The following is a 20,246-nucleotide window of genomic DNA, read 5'->3' on the forward strand; positions in this document are numbered from 1 at the left end:
AACCAGGACTTACTTCTTGAACCGGTCATACAGGCGATGCAAGGATGGATACAGAGGTGAGGTCAAATCGGTTGTGAGCTGCAAAATAAATAAATAAATAAAAAAGAAGTCTTGCACTCATCTTATAATCGACGTTCTACTGCCACTTAGCGGCAGATATGGAAACATGAAGATGAAAAATAGTGGAGCCATTTTACAACTGTTGACAAAATATGCTTTATTATTAAAATACATACTATTAAATAACAGCATCATTTACATTTCATAATACTGCACACATGTTTACAATCCTTAAAAATTTTTAAAAAATAAACCTCAGAGGACCTGTCAAATATGAGTAACTATTTCTTTAAAGGGACATTGTGTATTATTTAGTACCTAGTATACCTAGTATTTAGTAGTACAGTGTTTAGGGGGTGGAGGGAAAAAACGTAAAAAAAGTTTTTGGATTTGAATGGAAAAGCAAAAATGTATACAGTCATGTAAACGTGCATTATTAAGTACTTTATATATACTTTAAGTATTTTCTATAACACAGGGCTCACTAAGAGGGAGCTGTCGTGTTTGTCTGTGATCTTTCTGCCCAAACCAGAAACATTGTGAAAGGCTGGAAGAAATTGTATGTATAAAAACGGTGCAGGGTTTGGTCACTTTGAGTCTCTGTAGTTTTTTTTTGTTTGTTGTCCTTGCTTTCAGTAACTCTACAGCAACCTTTTATAAGCTAAGCGCTACTTATTGTGACTAATTGTCAGGAAGGACTACCTTTATGATAGTAGTTTCTAAAATAACAAGTTATTAGCATGTTGTTGCTATGTTATTAATAGGTTATAATTGTGGGAAGTTGGAAGTAAAACAGGCACAGTCAGCCACTAAATCAAGTTTCTTGGAATAGCACTAGTGAGCTATTTTCTGTGCCAGAGACCTCTGCACTACACAATACAGCAACAAGTTGTATTTAAATATTACACAGTATCCCTTTAAATGTTCCAGCTTAAAGGATAAAAACACAACAAGTGCAGTAAAAAAGTGATGCATTTGGATGTTTTTTTAAACAGAGACAAAAAAAATGTGTCACCTTACTAATTAACATTACAAGAATGTTAAGCGTAAAAATAATTTCCCTTGCCCAGAAAAATAGGAATGAGATTTTCACTTTGATACAAAACAACAATAATTTGGCCAAGAAATGTGTGGGGAAAAAAAGCATACAAAATGTATGTATGTCGCAGTTGAACAGTGATCACTGTAGATTACAGGTAAAATCTCGCCTAAAAAAAATCAGGTCGGACCCGGGCTTAAGATCTTACCTCTACATCAGAGTGACTACGACGCAGGCACAAAAATCTTAACTGCATAGTCTGACAACTCCTTCCGACAACTTGCAACACTAAAACAGCAAACGCTTCAAGTACGGTATTTACAATTGCTGTAGGCACAAAAAAAGGCGAAATACTTTCTGCTCTGAAAACATACTCTCGTAACACACACGGGGCAACATTCTTCATGTCAGTGTGCAAATTATCATACCAAACTAATAAAGAAATATTTCCCAACTAAGACAACGGGATGAGTCATAGCTGCTTTCTGGAAACAATATTTGTTTCCCTCTAAAATACAAGCATCTTGAGGCATGAAACAAATAATCAATTGAGGTATTTCTACAAACCAAAAATAGAATTTCAGTAACTTTGGTCTTTTTACTTTTACATGTTTGTCGAGACAACTAACAGGTTGGACGGCACTTAAAAAAAAACAAAGCTTCAGCTCATCACCAGAAAAGAACATGTAACCATGGTGATATGGAACTGTTAAAGGACGTCAACACGCAGCCAACAGCTCAAAAAACTTGAATAGGCAGAACAAGCAAACGCTTCACACGTTTATAACAGGGTTGTAGCTCGATTTCATTGTCAAACTCGAGCACTTTTAAGGACTTTCAAAGCCAATTTTCCAATATTTCCAGTACCATCAAAAAATAAATTCAGCGCTGATCAAAAGATCAAGAGCCTATGCCTTAGCTTTAGCCCCAAACTTATTTTGGAACCCTAAAATTGGTTCAAAACCTGAGCTTGCAGCCTAAACCCTTGATTCTAAACTTAGCCCTACACCTCGCTTTAGCTGTAATCCTAGCGCTAACCCTGCTTCAAGCCATAACCCCAGCCCTAAACCTATTTGGAAAACCTACATTCAGTTTAGAACCCTAATATGTGGCTCGAATCCTAATTCCTAAACCTACACCAAACTAGATGTAAACTTTGCCCCAACACTCTTTCAGAATCTTTATCTTTGTTTAATACTCTAAAAAGGAGCCTTAACCGTAGTGTCTAACCCCAGCCCCAATCCTATTTTGAACCCATATAATAAATGTAGAACCTTTTTTTGAAGCCCAAACCCCATCCCAACACCTAACCTAAGAAACATGGCAACCAATTCAAGCATTTACAAGCACTATACCTAAAATTAAAGCAATTTCAAACCTTGAACTCATAACATTAAAATGCAAGCTTTTTCAAGGAATTCAAGCATCCGAGCGAACCCTGTTATAAACTCTACGACAAGGCCACGCTGCACAAGGATGTTAGAAACCAAGAGCTTGAAAACATGAAACCCAAGCACGGATACAAAAAAAAGGTTCGGATAAAAACTTTTAAGTAAAAGCAAATAAAACCAATATACAAAAAAAATAATTCACAGAATTTGTTAAAAATCAATTCATTGACTTAAACAAATGGGTACTTCATTTGTTTTCTGTAATATGGTACGCAAAGACTCAAAACATTCTTTCATGCAGATTAACTTCTAAAAATCCCAAATATGAAGAAATCGAAAATTAAAAAAATTAAATTTAAAAAAAACAACAACTTACAATGCGAGATTCAAAAACAAGATTGCATTAATGAAATTGACACAATAAACTGTGTCAAAAGGCGGGGATTTATATTAAAAGTGTAAGGTCCTAGCTTCCTCTGGTGGTGCGTTTATTCCTGCAGTTTCATTTTGATTAGGAATGTTTTGCCCATTGCAAAATCCTCTATTTGCTGTCATTAACCCAAAAGCAGGATAGTGAGCCTTAATATATTGACAAATTCTTATCTATATAATAGTCATCACATTGTAGAGTTCCCATAGCGGTACTTATCGTGCAGTGACATTTGGATATTGTTACATCTTTACCAAAAACATGCTTAAGTGTTTGTAAGACTTAGTACAAATGTCCAGATTGAAACAATTAAGACATATTTTTCTATGGACAAAATCTCACCCATATATTGATTTTTTGCTTACATCTTGGAGGCTCCCGCGCCCAGACGGGAGTAATTCTTTATGAACAATTCTTTTTTTCCCACATTATTAATTCATTTAGATTGTTTTAACCAATGATACGTGACAAAATTGGTTTTTAAGGGGAAAGGAAACACCTGAAGTCTACAGTCCACTAGTTTGATTGAGTCAAACATACAAACCTTTCAGTCAGTAAAACTTTACACATACAATGTTCAGTGCTTCATTAACACTACATTTTTTTTAAAAATTTAATCTCATCTCATCTCATTAGCTGCACCACTTATCCTTAGTAGGGTCGCGGGGGTGCTGGAGCCCATCCCAGCAATCATTGGGCAGGGGACACCCTGAACTGGGTGCCAGCCAATCGCAGGGCACACAGGGACAGACAACTCGCTTGCTCATTCACACCTAGGGACAATTTGGACCAGCCAATCCACCTGAAATGCATGTCTTTGGAATGTGGGAGGAAACCGGGGTGCCCGGAGGAAACCCACGCAGGCACGGGGAGAACATACAATCTACGCACAGTAAGTCCAGTAGCTGGATTTGAACCCACCCAGGAGGTTCCCAAGACCTTAGAACTGTGCCACACACGCGCTAACCACTGCGCCGCCGTGCTGCCCTTAATTTAATCTATTTTTCCTTATTATTATAACTTGGCTGTTTTTCTAAGCACTAAGTTGTATTGTTTTTGCTTTTTTATCCTGGATAGCCTTTCATCCTTAGTTTTTATTGCATGTTTTACCCTGGAGTGCCATGTCTAATCTCGTTGCATACAATGTTTCTCAACGTTGATATCAATGACAATAAAGGCAATTCTATTCTATTCTACAACGGCGTCTCTAGGCAGTTGTACAAAAAGAGATTGGATTCAACCCAAAATAAATAAGGGCCAAGTCAGGCACAAAATGGGGGCTGGAGAAAATTCTAAAGATCTCTCTCAAAACAATTACTTGCAACTAATTTATCTGCTATGAACATACATAAGAGGAAAGATCAGGCCAAAAAATCCAGCCCAACCAGACCTAGGCCCACCGCCTGAACCAGACCAATGAACTTGATTTGCAGGACAAATCCCAAAGCAAATCCCAATTTTCATATTCCATTTGTGGGACTTTGAAAGAGGAGTAGATTTAGATTAATAAATTAAAGCCCGTCTTCTGTAACAAATTCAAGTTTAACAAGACTGTATAAACATTTTCTACAACCAACCGACATAGGAAGATCCAGAGGTCCTTAAGTATTCCGGCCCAGGGGAAAGTGACGATTTCTCTATCCGCCGAGAAAAAGTAGAGGCATCAATTTACTCACTGAAGAATGAAAAGTTTCCAGAAAATGACAACATTCCATCAGAATTCAGACAAAATTGTGGTGAGCAACCTTTAAAGATCTTGACAAAGATTTGGAGAAAGATCTGGCAAACAGGACCGTGGCCATCTGCATGGACAAAATCCCTAGTAATGATGCTACCAGAAAGGAAACCAACTATTCTTCAATTACAGAACCATCAGTCTCACCAGCCAAGTTATGCTAAAGGTCCTACTGAACAGACTGAGACCACAGGCTGAAAACTTCCTAGCCAAAGAACAGGCAGGTTTCAGGGAGGGAAGGAGCACCACAGAACAGATTTTTAATCCGTGCATCCAATGTGAAATGTTCCAACAACACCAGAGAAACCTCCATCACATCTTTGTTGACTTCAAGAAGGCGTTTGACAGAATATGGCAAGCCGCTTTATGGGCCACCAGGCGTGAAACATGGGCCTGAAACTAGTTCAGACCTTTTAACAACTCTATGCCAATGTAAATAGTGCGGTACTGATCAATGGTACCCTTGTAGCATGGTTTCAAACCACAGTCAGTGCGAGACAAAGCTACATTCTGTCTCCAACTTTATTCAACATCTTGCTGGAGAGGATCATGTCCGAAGCTCTGGAGCAAAATGAAAGTAGAGTCAGTATCGGGGGACACAAAATACCTAACCCCTGTTTTGCTGATGATATTGCCAGATTGGCAGGAGACGGTTGGGATCTCGGAGATCTGGTCAATCGCCTGGAGAAAACATTAACCCAGTATGGGATGGAAATCAGCACAGAAAAAAAAGTAATGACCATCACTTCCCAAGGTATTTCCACAAACATCACCATTAACCACAGAGAGCAAGAACCTGTCGTCAAATTTGAATATCTTAGAGCGGTCATATCAGAAGAGGGGTCAGAACCAGAAATCATGGCCATGAAATGTCAAACCGCAGCCGCAATTGTAAGAATCAAACCCATGTGGAGGGACATGAACATAGCAATGAAATCAAAGATCAGACTCATGCAAGCACTGCGAGAAATGGACTCTCAGAGCAAAACTGGTAAAAAAAAAAATCCAGGCTATGGAGATGTGAGGCTACAGAAAACTTCTAGGTATCAGCTACTTAGCCCATCTGACAAATAACAATCAGAGGCCACAATGGACCCTACGAAGAACTGATGTCAACTGTGCAAAGACTGAAACTTCAGTGGTATGGTCACATCACAAGATCACCAGGAATGGCCAAGAACATTCTACAGGGCACAGTCCAAGGGAGCAGGAAGAGAGGGAAACCGAAAAAGAACTGGGTCGACAACATTAAGGAATGGACTGGTGCCAACTTTGCCAAGACCCCAAAACAGGCGAGGAACCATTAACATTGGAGTAAGCTTTTAAGAGTTCCGTCCTCATTGGTGCCCCAATAATACGTGCGGTAAAGGGACCAGTAAACCATGATACACATTTATATCTTTTATATTTCCACTATTTATTTTCCATCATTGATGTTTTTTTTTTAAGAGTTGACGGGAACATTCTAAGGCCATCCGTCATTTTGACAGGTTGAAAATTGGGCAATAAGTCACGGCAGCAGTACTGTCTTAAGAATCAACTGCAGCTCTATTAGAGAGAGAGCAGCAGATCACAGAGGAGAATAATTACTGGTGGAAACTAAAGGAAAAAGAATCGGTGAGACAGAAGCCAGGCAGAACCTGAACTTAATGATTGACATTTGAGGGGCAACCCAGGCACAAATCAAGATCAGGTCGAGCTCAGGCTTGAGATGCTACCTCTAGGACAGTTTGAGGCAACCACCGGTCATCTGGTACCGGGTCGCACAGAAAAAAAAAAAAGTTTGTTGCCTATACTGTATTCATTTGTGTACACACCTAATTTTTTTAACCTAAATAAACTCAATTTTTTGTGGTAAATTACTGTATTTGAGCAATGGTTGCTCAGTCGACAAATATTGCCAAACTCTTTTGCTCAACATTATATGCAACAGAAGTCGAATAGAATCTGGCAATGTGAGTACTGTTGACGACATAGGAAATGGCATTAGATCTCATCATCACATTATTTTTACTCACAGTATCAAAATGGCTTACTTATTAATGCGTTTTCCAAAGTCATTCAGGTCAGCAGTGGTCTAGAAATATCTGTGGGTTTAAGCCCATTATTATTATTATTATTGTTATCCTTATTAATGTTATTATGGGGTTGGACGGTGGTAGAGGAAAGGTTGCCGACCACTGCGCAAAGACCTATTTTAGCAATATTATTTGCACTTTTTTTAATCGGAAAGTAATACCCAAATTGAAATTGAACAATTTACTGCACCCCACCTGATAAGGTCGCTCAGCACACAATTGCATCATAATTACAAGACTTCATGACCGGTCCCTGACACACCGGTCATGAATTGTGGTTACGTAATCTCTAGTATGTAAGCAACATTAGGCAAACACAACCGTGTGCTTTTGTATGATTGTGGAAAACTGATGAAGAGAGACGGACAAAGACAGACAGACCTCCCAATGCAGACAAAACAGCAATAATGTCCGGCCCGATGAAAAGTACTCAAATATGGACGTGGTTATGTCGTATTTTGCTGGGGTCGACGTCAACACGGCGAGCCTCGGCAAAGGCCAAAAAGATGCACAAGCCAAGCAGGTTGACAACGGTGATGAGGCTGAACATGGACGCCCACGAGCCTGTGGACTCGATAAGATACCCCGAGAAATACACCATGAGGACCCCTACACACAGACACACAAAAAGGATAGTTTAGGCAAAAAAAGATAACGATTTGTCACAGCATCACATCGCAACTGGGAAAATGTCACAGTTCATAGCAGATCCCTCACAGGCTCAGGGACATTCTGACATTTTAAGTAATCCATTATACATTGGTTGAAGCAGCCATGATGCTGCTTTCTCGATGAAACAAAAATTAAAGTCACAGAGGCGATGCTCATGACAGCGTGCATATAAGCTCAAAGTCAGCCCTTTGAGTGCTGGATTAATTATTAGACCTGACTAGTAGACAAAGAAAATCGGAGGACAGATTTATGATGTTTTCTCTACAGTGGTCAAACAAAAGAGACTCACCTGAGAATGCGCCACATGTGTTCATGACACCTGTCAAAGAAGAAATACAGGCTCTATTAAAATTTCATGCAAAATGATACGCCTTAGGAATTCCTCATCCATACTGTATTATATCGACTTACCAAACAAAGCCCCTGCACATGAGGGAGCAAGATCTTGAACGTTTACTGATACACCACTGTAAAGAAAGAAAATTGCTGTCAGCTCAATCCCTTAACACATTGAGTGCAAATTTACAAACCTCCATTTAAAACTAGGGGGAAGCTTATTCATTCCTCCCCTACACATTAAAAAGATGACAATATCTTTATTATGAATCTTTATCTTCAGCCATATTTTTTAACAAAGAGTGCTGGTGACAGAGACATCAAATTTCAGTTTTTTAACTAGATGTAACCTTTGTTATAAATTGCCAATGACATGCAAAACACTACCTTTTTTACCAGTTGAGTGCCATTGACGATTTCAGACGTCAAAACCTCCATTTCTTAAGTGAGGAAGCTAATTTATCCCTCCTCCCCAGACATAACGATAATACTGTTCATCAAATATGTTAATCTTAACACAGATTGCTTTTTTTAAAAATACATGTGGGTGAAGCATAACATTTATCATGAAGCAATGTTCATATTTTTCATGTCTGTGGGAGAAAAAAAATAGGCTTTCCCTAGTTCAAGAATGACGGATGGACATCTAAATCTGTCAATGGCATTCAATGTGTTTAAAAGAAATCTGTAAAAGAATTAATATACATAAGAAGCAGTTGTTTTTTTCATGTTCTGGGGAGGAATAGATAGGATTCCCCCTACCTATGTTAAGGTATGGCTCTTTGATGTCTAAAACCGTTAATGCCACTCGATGTGTTAATTGATCGACAAAAAAACAATGAATAACAAGCGTAAATAATGTATACAACTTTTGAGTCTGTGAAAAAGCATATTGCCCAAAAATGTATACTGTAAATTCTATTTCTAGATTTTTTGCACAATGTTGCACAATTTCTTTTGATGCACGAACAACGTGGGCCAGTTTCCAAGCACCACCTAATTTTATTTAGTCTTTTATTACATTTTCAGCCTGAAGTGCCCTGTCTAATCTTGTTAACAAAGAACACTGAAATCTATGACAGTTAAGACAATTCTAAATCGAAAACTAAAAAAGGCCAAATAGTTTTACTTGCTTTCAGATTTTACTATACCATTACCGAAATTCATTTATTTATATCACAGCAACTGTTTTCAAACAGAAGCGGAAGAAAACCACGGAGCTGGTATTTGTTATTGAACCACCCTAGAACGGAATGCAAGAACGGAAAACCCCGCCACCATTTTATTTCTTGCGCCATAGGAATGTGCCCCATCCAGTATAGAAATGATGACACAAACATGAATATTATGGAATGTCAGATGTTGCTATGCAAAAAAGCAACTGCAGTGCAGTGTCAAAACTATTCACCAATTTTAAGTACCGGTACTTTCGAGTTTTATCTTGAAAAGTGGGTCCACTTAGCGGTTTCAAAATGACTTACCATCTGAAAAGGTCATCTTGAAAGTGTTTGTGTCTAAATGTCGGACGCAAGATGTGCAACAAAAAAAGGCAAAGCAGTCACGTTGTTAGTTTATCAGGTCCAATTTGTAAGATTCTGCATAATTTACAGTTAAATATAGAAAATGTTCAGGTGTACAAACACGAAATTGACAGCACATAATAACAGAGAAAAATAAATAGGAATTACTGTTTTAATCAGTGTTCAAAACACTTTTTTAAAGAGGGACAAAATGCATGATTAAATGTACTGTATTTCAAAGATGTGATGTAGGTACAAGTCAAAATAGATTTTGTAACCATATTTTGATCTTCTTACAGTTTTACAATAGAGGGTGGGACAAAAAAACATATACAGGTACATGTTCATGTATATATCGTGAGGTTATTTTGGGCGATTGATAAAATTGACAGTTCTACAAGGAATCGAAATCGCAATACTTGTAGAATGGCAATTATCGAGAAACGGGATATAAATCGAATCGGCAACTTTGTATCGTGATACAATCAAATCGTGACCGAAGCATATCGTCCTACCCCTATTATACAACAGAATACTGTATTATATTACATTTTTGTGGGAGGTATGAATATTTACAATTCTTATTTTAAAATGTTTGATTGTGATGGATGTTTTGAATATAGTTTGGAAAAATGTACTTGTCCTTGAGAAACTGCAGCAAAAGAAAAGGAGTCAACTCTAATATCATGTTATTTGGCATTTACAGCCCCCTGAAAAGGAATTTATTTATGGAAATATTTGGATGATTCCCCAAACTGTCCCTAATTCATATTAATTTAAAATAAAATCATACATGATACGTATTTCAAATATGCTAAAGAGGATTCGTATATTAAGAGTTTCTTTGCGTACTATGTCGTAAGAGCCATTACAATTGTAGGTTTCAAATGTAACTTCTTTATTTTCTAATTTTCTTTAAGTCGGGCAAGATTTGGTTTTCTTGTTTTGATTTTGAAGAAGTCTTCTCCTCAAGGGAAATATGAAATGAGGTAAGCACTTAAAAGCTTCAGCCTACTCCCTTAGGGCACATGTTTGTGTATAATTGTATAGCTTTTTTGTGCAAATATTTGAGTGTTTCCTTTTGTCAATTAGTGGTTGGTGGGTTTTTTGAGCTACTAACAAAAAAAAAAAAAAAAAAAAATTGATTAAATTTTAAAAATAAAAAAAATAAAAGATAAATACTTGGATTTTGGTATGATACGATCTGAAATTTGTTTTTAACCCCCTTACACACTACACTAAAAAAGGTGCACCCAAAATACAACTACAGCTGTATATTAACCATTTGGAGTATCCGCATAGTTACGAAGCTAACACTTTGATGTTTTCTTAACTGCAGTGAAAATCTTTTTAGGTCCCGTATTTTGCGGACTATAAGTCGCACTAGCCAAAAAATAAATAGTTAAGTCGTACTTGGAATACAAGATAAATTATTTGGATAAACGTAATTGATAAAATCCAACACTAAACACATGCATGACATCTTGAAAGGCAATTAAAAAAAAGAAGAAAATAAATATATAACATGGTATACCAATGTTACATATACATGCATATCTTAGACACGCACGTTAGTAACAAAATAACAAATTCAGGGTTATTCAGTTAACTCTAGCATAAAGAGCATACTTACCAAACTATCAGCTCCACTCCAAATTACTAAATCTAAATATTCATCCTCTGTGTTACTTTTACCGGTAAACCACTACCACAAGACTATAAGTTTTCACTTCCTCCGTTTCGAAAAATGTCCACCGACAGCAGTTCAAGGTTAAAATTAGCGACACAGGCCTAGAGAGCCCTCTTGCGGTTTAGAGTAAAAATAACATGTGAAGAGATACCAGTAATAACAATTTAAAACTCAATGATGTAATAATGCGTTTATAATTTCACATACAAGTCTCACGGGAGAATAAGTTGCACACCGGCCTAACTATGAACAAACTACTGATAGATACTTTATTCATCCCTGCAGGGAAATTCACATTTCCAGCAGCATCCCTGAGCTGAGAACAATACAATAATAAAGCAAAAATAATACAATATACAAATACCCGATGTGACGTGCAAATGCCCACTGTAACGTGTTATATAGAATATCTAAATAGTGCTACACAGAATACATATTGCAATAAAATTCGGTAATATGCAATGTAGGGGGTGTGGTTTAATGTGGGCTTTTACTCTGCCGGGTAGAGTTAAAGAACCTCATGGCATGAGGAAGAAAAGAGCTCTTCAGTCTGTTCGTAGTACAAGACAGTGACAGCAGTCTGTCGCTGAAACTGCTCTTCTGTCTGGAGAGAATGCTGTGTAGTGGATGCGATGGATTTTCCATGATTGACCGCAGCTTTTACAGTGCCCGTCTCTCAGCTACAACAGAGCTCGCTTTCCTCGCCAGTTTATTGAGACGAGAGGTTTCCTTCTTGACGCTGCCTCCCCAACACGCTGCCGCATAGAAGAGGGCGCTTGCCACAACTGTCTCATAGAATATTTTCAGGAGCTTTTTGCAGATTTTAAAGGAGGCCAGCCTTCTGAGGAAGTAAAGTCGGCTTTGGCCTTTCCTACATAGAGCTTCTGTGTTGGCAGTCCAGTCCAGTTTGTTGTCCAGCTGCACACCCAGGTATTTGTAGGTCTGGACAAATTCTACACATTCTCCTTTGATGGTTACAAGAAGTTCTAGTTCTCCTCAAGTCCACCACCATCTCCCTGGTCTTGGTGGTGTTCAGGTGCAGGTGGTTTGCGTCGTTCCATCGGACAAAGTCCTGGATCAATTTCCTGTACTCCTCCTCCTGCCCATTTCTGATACATCCCACGATCGCAGTGTCATCGGCAAACTTTTGCACATGGCAGGACTCAGAGTTGTACTTAAAGTCCGATGTATACAGAGTGAATAGGAACGGAGAGAGCACGGTCCTCTGCGGAGATCCTGTGCTGCTAACCACAGTGTCCGATGTACACTTATTGTCTGGAAAAAACAGTACTACTGGCACAGAATTATGAGAGTTTAAATACACACACACAAAAAAATGTGTTTGCCTATTTTTTTCTCTCCAAAAATCTGTCTGGAAAAAAATAACGTAGCAGGATTACAACCCAAAGGCTTCCCACACCCCCTACATTGCATATTACCGAATTTTATTGCAATATGTATTCTGTGTAGCACTATTTAGATATTCTGTATAACACGCTACAGTGGGCATTTGCACGTCACTTTGGGTATTTGTATATTGTATTCTTTTTGCTTTATTATTGTATTGTTCTCAGCTCAGGGATGCTGCTGGAAATGTGAATTTCCCTGCGGGGATGAATAAAGAATATCTATCTAGCTCCACTTCAATCAATCCTACAGAAAATGAGCATTTGACACAAGTTCTCCTAAAGAGAGGGACATGATGAGCTATTCTGGAATGCCTCAACATACAAAAATGATTTTTGACTGAAATGAAAAGACTATCGATTATTCATATTCGAAAAATAAGAAATTTAGTTATAGTTGGATAACACCGTGCTACTAATGTGTGGAACAGCCCCCCCCTGTAAATGTGTGGGGAAACCACGGTAAATGCACCATATTGCTGAGCAAGGGTATATCCATACACAAAAAAAGAAAAGCAAAATTATGACTCAAATAACAAATCACAGATTTCATCATGTTGACACAATAATGTCCGCAGAATGGCCATACCTGTGACTGAACGTGGTGAGGCCCATCGTGGCCGACACAAACGCGATGGCCCAGGAGAAAGTGCTGTTCCCGCACAAAAGCAGGGTAAACACACTGGAGATCCCCATTGAAAAAAACTAGCAAAAAAGAATAAACTGGATCAAATCTATAAAGGTTACAACACATATTCAGAGCTAGATTGTTGGACAAAGATTATACCTGCATCAACTTCCTCACTGAGGCCGTGTCAAAGCCTATTGAGGTTACATACAGACAGACACTTGAGCAAAACAACGATATTTTAAATATTTTAAAAATGTGTTGATTCTTTTACCTTGACTTATGAGGTGGTCAGACAGGTAGCCGCTAAAGACTGATGAGGGGATTGCCACCAACCAAGGAATGACATTGAACACCCAACCCTGGTGGGGCAAAATATCAATTTACCATAAAACACATTTAGTTGTTTATCAGTTTAGATACGTTTTAGCTTCATTTTTAATGTCTTCTCGTAAAATTTTGAATTTGTTTGAAACGTATAGAAAAAGTTTTGTATTTAAGTTTAAACAAAAGAAGGACCTGAAACAAATTTGAGAATTACCGACATGTCATTCTTCTAGAGGGGCACGTCTACCTGCGTACAAAATAAATTATATCTATATTGAATTATAACAATTTGTTAGCTGTATAACTTGTTGTCAATAAAGGGCGGAAATGTAGGTATGGCAACATAACTGCCAGACTATATTACAATGGACAAGCAAGAACAAGGGCCGATTTTTTTGGGGATGATGTCATTTTATCAACACAAGCTATTTGGGCGTGCTTGTTTGTCCTCAGGTTACCTTTGAATCAGGGAACGTTTCTTTAAAGAAGGTAGGCAGCCATGACAACAAAGTGAAGAAGGTGCTTGCTGTGCAAAGGTGAGCAATGATCACGGCGCTGTCCAGCAAAGAAAAATAGAGAAACATACATGAAATCATAAACAGGTATTGATAGAACGTGATAAATAGCTGTATAAACACACACAGGGTGTGAAGTATCTTGCGTTTTATTTTGGTATTAAATATTCAAGTTTTCAGTTTAATTTCAAACCTGGTCTGAAATCCATCATTCTCGCCTGTTAATCTTCAATCAAATCATTGTGTCGTTTGAAGTGTCCTTAAAAAGTTGAAAGTTGGATATTTTCTCTATGTACAGAGGCTCCCCCTACTTACTTATATTTTAAATATTTGTGCCCAGGCATACACCACCTCGTGTTAGCGAGTTCACCTCCTCTCCGATTCCCGCAGCCGGGAATCGGAGAGGACGTTAGCTCCGGTAGCTACCGGTTGCTCCAGGTAGCTCTATGTTAGCGTCCGGGATGCTAGACGTGAGCCACGTTTCCGTATAACACAGCAAACTGCACTTCCTGTGCGCTTTATTTTTAACCAGCACAGCCAGTTCGTCTGTCTTATTAGGTACAGAGTTCACATTTACCATAATTACAGACAGCACCGAAGACTTATAATTCTGCTTAGCCTTAGCTCCGCACTGCATCCACGATAGGGCCCCCCTCATCACACCGGCGCGAGAATTCTTCAGGGCAAGGAGTTGATTCTGGCAGCGCCAATAGACTTTTGTTTGAAATGGTACTTCGTCTCCATCTTGCGGTGGAATGTTTTTTACGATTTTACTTATTTAATTTTTTAAGGGGAAACCCGTAGTTTTTGTGATTCAACCGTAACACAGTAGTGGGTTCAAGAAAACAGTACTCATTACGGCAAAACCGTAGTACTTGGCAGGTATGCAATTGCACGACAGAGAATAATTGAGAAACACTGACATAGAGTAAGAAATTGCGCACACTATGTTTGGTTGGTTGGTTTGTTGGATCCCTTAACGACTAAGGTCATAGGGGCACCATTTTCTGTGGTGTGTCTTGGGCAAGTACAGTCTTTTGGCGCCCATCCCGCTTCAGGCCAACATATGGTAGAGAAAAAGGGGACACTTTGGCTTGGAAGTTGAAAAATCATATGTACGAAGAATGTGTCAATTGTAAGCCGATTACATGAAAATACAAACTATAATGTTTTTGGTTGGATATTTCAATTGAAAAGTCAGACATTTGACAAACAATTCATAAAAATCTGATGAGGACTGGTCATACGCTCTTATTGACTTAAGATTCAAAATGTTGTATATAGCAATGGTTTTAAGGGAAAATACTAATTGAAACAATGGCATCGATGAAACAGACATATGGTTCTTGTCTTAACCAACCAACCGGATGCAGCATCTAACGGAGCCTTGAACTGTGCAACTCTGGGCAAATAACCGCCAGTTTAACTTCTACACGTATCCGATCATCAATTTCTCACCAGACTGCAGGTTGCCTGAAGAGCCGTGACCAATGCCTTTTGGTCAATTTAGACTGAGAGCCACTACTTCCCAGGGACTCCAGAGTGATGATTGGCCCTGTGAGTACAAAAGAACACACGTGTTTGGTGATCAATGGATACTAACCTTATTTGCGCCAATATAAAACGACACCTGACAGCACAAAAAAAACTGACTTGCCTTCTCCATGGAGTAAGTATTTCCACATGCAGTATGCCCACAATATTGCCAGCAGACCTGAGACGTAAAAGACGCTTTCCCAGCCGTAGAGGTCCAGCATTAGGGAACCGGCTCCACCGATAACGAGGGTCCTGCAAAATGTGAAACAGGCGCACATGTTATGATCACCCCCAGCCCCGCAAAACATGTTCCTTACGCAAGAGGTGACTCACCCCAGGTAGGAGCCGCTGCCTACAGTGCTCATGATGAAGCCTCGCTCACTCTCCACCACCTTCTGAGAGCACAGGCTTGCCAAAGAGGGGTAATGAACACCTGAAATACAAACATTCGAATACAATGAGTACCAGAACTATTTGGATGCTGGAGAGCCATCCTATTTAGCTATGCATTACAAAAGCTCAGGAATACTTTAATTTCTCTGTGGCTGCTTTGCAGGATTTCTGTTGCCAAGGCAAAATTACAGCAATTTGTACTTCTTTATGTGTACACACATACAGGAAAAGACCACACGAAGCTGGAACATAGAGCAATGCTTTTGCAACAAGGAGCAAAGCAGCAACTTAATTAGGGGGATGAATGACATACATTTTCAATGTCATGTGAGAATCAAATATCTTAAAAATTAAGTTTTTAGTAGATTGTAACACGATTGTTCCCCCAAAAATCAATTTGGGAAATATTTACTTGAAACCAATGATACATTTCATTAAATATACACATATTTAGAAAACATTTGCTATTTAAATAACTCCAATAAAAAATGAGGGACAATTTAGGTAATGAACAAACAATTGAATTGGATGACAGGGTTGTATCAAACATTGGAATATTGGGTGTCCAGTAGTTCAATGACAATACTTTACCTTGTAAAAGGCCCATGAGGAAGCGGGCCAGTGTCATTGAGAAGATTGGTTGGGAGCAAAATTGGGCCAAGATAGGAGTGAAAGCAGTCATGGAGCCCCAGGCCGCAGCGGAAAGCAGGAGAACTTTTTCCCCTCCAACACTGTAAGCGCAAGGACAAAAACAGCAGTAGCATCAACCAGTGATTGTGAAAATGCAACGTCGCGATCCATCATCAACGCATGACAAGGCCCACCGGTCACTGACGTAGCCTCCAAACACTTGTGTAAAGCAGTAACCCCAAAAGAAGCTGCCAAGGACCATGCCAGATTCCTTCTTGGTCCAGTTGAACTTCTGCGCCATGCTGACTGCACAGATGGGCATCGCCACCCTGGCACAGTACAGAAGGCACGTACCGAGCAAGAGCACCACTGTCCATGCCCTCGCCACTGGCCTGCAAAGGAAAAAGGATCCCCTTTTAAAATATATAGATATATAGATCTCCTTGAATTCATTTTTAACAGTTGAGTTTTAGTACGGCTGGGTGGTAAGCGCGGAGCCCCACGGTGCGGGGGTCCAGGGTTCAATTCCAGCTACTGGTCTCCCAGTACGGAGCTTGAACGTTCTCCTCGTGCCTGCGTGGGTTTCCTCCGGGCACTCAGGCTTCCTCACACATTCCAAAAACATGCATGGCAGGTAGATTGGCGCGTCAAAATTGTCCCTAGTTGTGAATGAGAAACTGGGTTGTTGCCCCAGTGTGTGATATGACTGATTGGCAACCCGTTCAGGGTGTCCCATGCCAACTGCCCAAAGATAACTGATGGTATTTCGCAAAAGACAGCCCACACAAACCTAGAGAAGGTAAGCGGTACAGAAAATGGATAGATGGATGGGGTTTTAGTACACCCCAAAAACATTGTAGCTAATTTTCAGAGTTCATGGCCAATTTCAAGCACTTCTGAGGACTTTGAAATCCAATTTTACAGATGTATCTGGTACCAGAGATAAATTTTCCCTGTATATGAGTTGGATAAAAATGGCAATAAAATGTAGATTGCATTTTCAGTTGTAGGTAGTTCTTCCTGTGACAATTTAGCACTGGGGAACGCTACCCTATTTTTTTGCATGGTCCATAATTGCACTAATACACATTTCAAAGTGCCCCGTTTAGGTGTACTAAGCACCTGTCCTCTCGGGCGCTACCCATATTGGGGTAATGACTCTGCAGTATGATGATATACAAACTAATGGCAGCTTCCGTTAATCACAAGGAAAGAAGAAACAGCAAAGCAAAGCCACCAGAGACCAGTGTCAGCATCATATTTAAGTAGACGTGTTGAGAAACATGGCAATAATTTTAATTTCATTAGGGTAAAATGGTGGGTCCTGAAATTGGGAAAGTTGAAAACTACTGTAATTCATGTAAGAGGAAGCACATAACCTAAAAGCTAGCGCCTTTGTCCGACACAAACAAATATAAGAAGCACAACTCAACAACTAAATGACCGGTAAGTTTAGCTAAGCAGCTGCAAACCATTAAATTGATCGAAGAATCGTTTAATTTAACGTTGAGAAATTGACACAAAGCTACAAATGAAACTTACCATGGTGAAACTTTTGCTTATCTCGACCAGTTATTTTTGTGGTTGGTCACTATGGAGTCTCCATAGTTTGCATTCTTAGCACTGTTTTTTGGTTGCACAACACAATACAGCGACATGTGATAGTAAAATAACACACGTTCATATAGGAGTTCACATATTTTTGCTCTTTATTCAAATCAACATGGCTCCATAATACGCAAAGTTCGTTTAAAATAAGACTGGGAATCTGTTTAGGTCCGTGCTTCTACACTGGTGGGTCGGGGGCCTTTGCCATGGCAAAATAACAATAAGGAGAAACAGTGGGTCGATTCCACAGTAGATGGCGATTATTTCTTGCTTGATCTTTACTTCCTGTTCAGTCAATCGGCACATTAACATTTTATTGGTTTAATTTCCCTCCTCTGCCAGTTATAATTGGACCTGTGAAAGTTTGTGAAAAGGGGGAAGGAAAAGTGGAAAGCAGCGACCACAACAATCAAGTCGAGGAAGGAAACAATTGTGAAATACAAAAATTGTGTATGAATTGGTGTGCTAGTGAAAGGTACCATAAATGTTTTAAAAATGTCGGACTTTTAGCTTTTTACCGGTATATTAATCGTTATTAACTTACAGTGTAAAATAATTATGGATGACATATGCTTTATAAATGTTTTGAATTGATTTTATTATGAGGCAATTTTAAAGCAGTTTTAGTGGGTTGCTTGTATGCGTGTACTGTATATAAGTTACTTGAAGTCGTTTTGGTTTGGCTGGTCATTTTGTTTATAGGGGAAAAAAACGATGAAAAAGTAGTATACTATATATGCTTTAAACTGCTCAATCCTTCCATTGGATATATTTGAAAGGTGTATTTTTTCCTTCTTAAATGGCTCGAAGCTTGTCATTAGGGTCAAGTGGTGGGTCCTTAAGTCAGACTAGTAGAGAACCACTGGATTGACTCATTTTGAAAGGAAACACACAGCCTAAGCTAGCGTCCTTATCATACACAAATACAGTAATCAGGAGGAGCAAAAAGCAACAACTAAACGACCTTAAAGTTTAGCTTAGCAACTACAAACCAGTTAATTGATTACTGCTAGAAGAAGCGTTTGTTTGCGTTTCCGTCGAGTTATGATCACACAGCTACGAAAGGATCCGTACATGTGTTAAACGTTTGCTTACCTTGACCAGTTATTGTTGTGTTCCGTCCACTTCTTGTGACTTCCACTGACTCCGTTCTTGTCGGTCGCTTGGTTGTCCTTGTGACAGAGCAAATCTGAAGCGATGTTCTTGCCATGTTTTTGAACCAGTGCCATTCAACTAGCGCGCTGACAGTCCCAGATGTGAGTGGCGCAGCCTCGGTGGTCGCCTTCGAAAATGGTTTCTGGCAGCAAAAACAGGGAAACAATGGGGGGGCTTTTGGCGTTCAGGGGCGCATTTCTCTTCAAGGGGAAAGAAATAACTGTTCACGGCCGTCAAACCGGAAACTGAGCAAGGGAGTGCGTTTGTCCCTCAGATGCCCCGCCGAGGAGAAATCCACGTGTCAGGTTTTTAGCCTGCGCGTCTTTTTGTGGTCGGCAGAGGGCAGTCAACCAGGAAGTGATTCTAGCGGGCTTGTTTGAATAGAACAATGAGTCATTTCAAACAAAATCAGCGTGATAACCCACTTTCAGCTCTTAAAAAACTGTTCTTTCGGTTAACAGAGAGTTCTTCAGTTTTTTTTCTATTTCAATGTTAAAATTACCAATAAAAAATGAAACATGCAAAACTAGTATGCGACTGGGCCAGCACGGCGGCGCAGTTCTAAGGTCTTGGGAACCTCCTGTGTGGGTTCAAATCCAGCTACCGGACTTACTGTGCGGAGTTTGTATGTTCAACCGTGCTTGCGTGGGTTTCCTCCCACATTTCAAAGACATGCATTTCAGGTGGATTGGCCGGTCCAAATTGTCCCTAGGTGTGAATGCGCGAGTGAGTTGTCTGTCGCTGTGTGCCCTGCCATTGGCTGGCAACCAGTTCAGGGTGTTCTCTGCCCACTGCCCGATGATTGCTGGGATGGGCTCCAGCACCCCCGCAACCCTACTGAGGATAAGCGGTGCAGCTAATGAGATGAGTATGCGAGTGTAGAAAAGGCAGTTTCAGTTAGAGGTAAGATCGGGCCCAAAAAAAGCACCCGAGCCCGACGCAGGCCCGAGGGGTAATAAACCCGACCCGGACCGAGCCCGACTAATTAACTGGATTTGCTGGCCCGGCCCGAGGGGCCCGAAATTACATATTTTATTTATAAGGAGGGGTGATTTATGATAACAAATTAAACTCTGCCTTTTGTTACAACATCTAGG

The 20,246-nt window shown here is 39.6% G+C and overlaps 1 protein-coding gene across 1 annotated transcript; it reads right to left on the reverse strand.

Annotated features, from left to right (window-relative positions):
• Positions 1 to 200: 200 nt before the first annotated feature.
• slc17a9b (solute carrier family 17 member 9b) lies at positions 201 to 19,454 on the reverse strand. The gene is made up of 13 exons (XM_088332767.1): positions 19,090 to 19,454; positions 16,581 to 16,778; positions 16,348 to 16,487; positions 15,697 to 15,796; positions 15,485 to 15,615; positions 15,286 to 15,382; positions 13,771 to 13,867; positions 13,260 to 13,347; positions 13,145 to 13,179; positions 12,947 to 13,062; positions 7,817 to 7,872; positions 7,695 to 7,724; positions 201 to 7,342 (listed from the first exon to the last, which is right to left on the reverse strand). Exons 1-13 carry the CDS (start codon positions 19,221 to 19,223, stop codon positions 7,164 to 7,166), a joined length of 1,401 nt encoding a protein of 466 aa, XP_088188893.1. The 5' UTR covers positions 19,224 to 19,454; the 3' UTR covers positions 201 to 7,163.
• Positions 19,455 to 20,246: the final 792 nt, after the last annotated feature.

This window comes from Urocampus carinirostris, chromosome 3 (genome assembly GCF_059441175.1).
Source record: "Urocampus carinirostris isolate Australia breed hairy pipefish chromosome 3, RoL_Ucar_1.0, whole genome shotgun sequence".
NCBI lineage: Eukaryota > Metazoa > Chordata > Actinopteri > Syngnathiformes > Syngnathidae > Urocampus > Urocampus carinirostris.

Coding starts and splice junctions, on each gene's coding strand:
- slc17a9b (XM_088332767.1), bottom strand. CDS start 19,223: ATGGCACTGGTTCAAAAACATGGCAAGAACATCGCTTCAGATTTGCTC. Junction 13,868..15,285: donor TTCAGGCAACCTGCAGTCTG/GTGAGAAATTGA, acceptor TTTGCTGGACAG/CGCCGTGATCATTGCTCACC. Junction 7,873..12,946: donor CTCACCACGTTCAGTCACAG/GTATGGCCATTC, acceptor CTTTCTTTACAG/TGGTGTATCAGTAAACGTTC.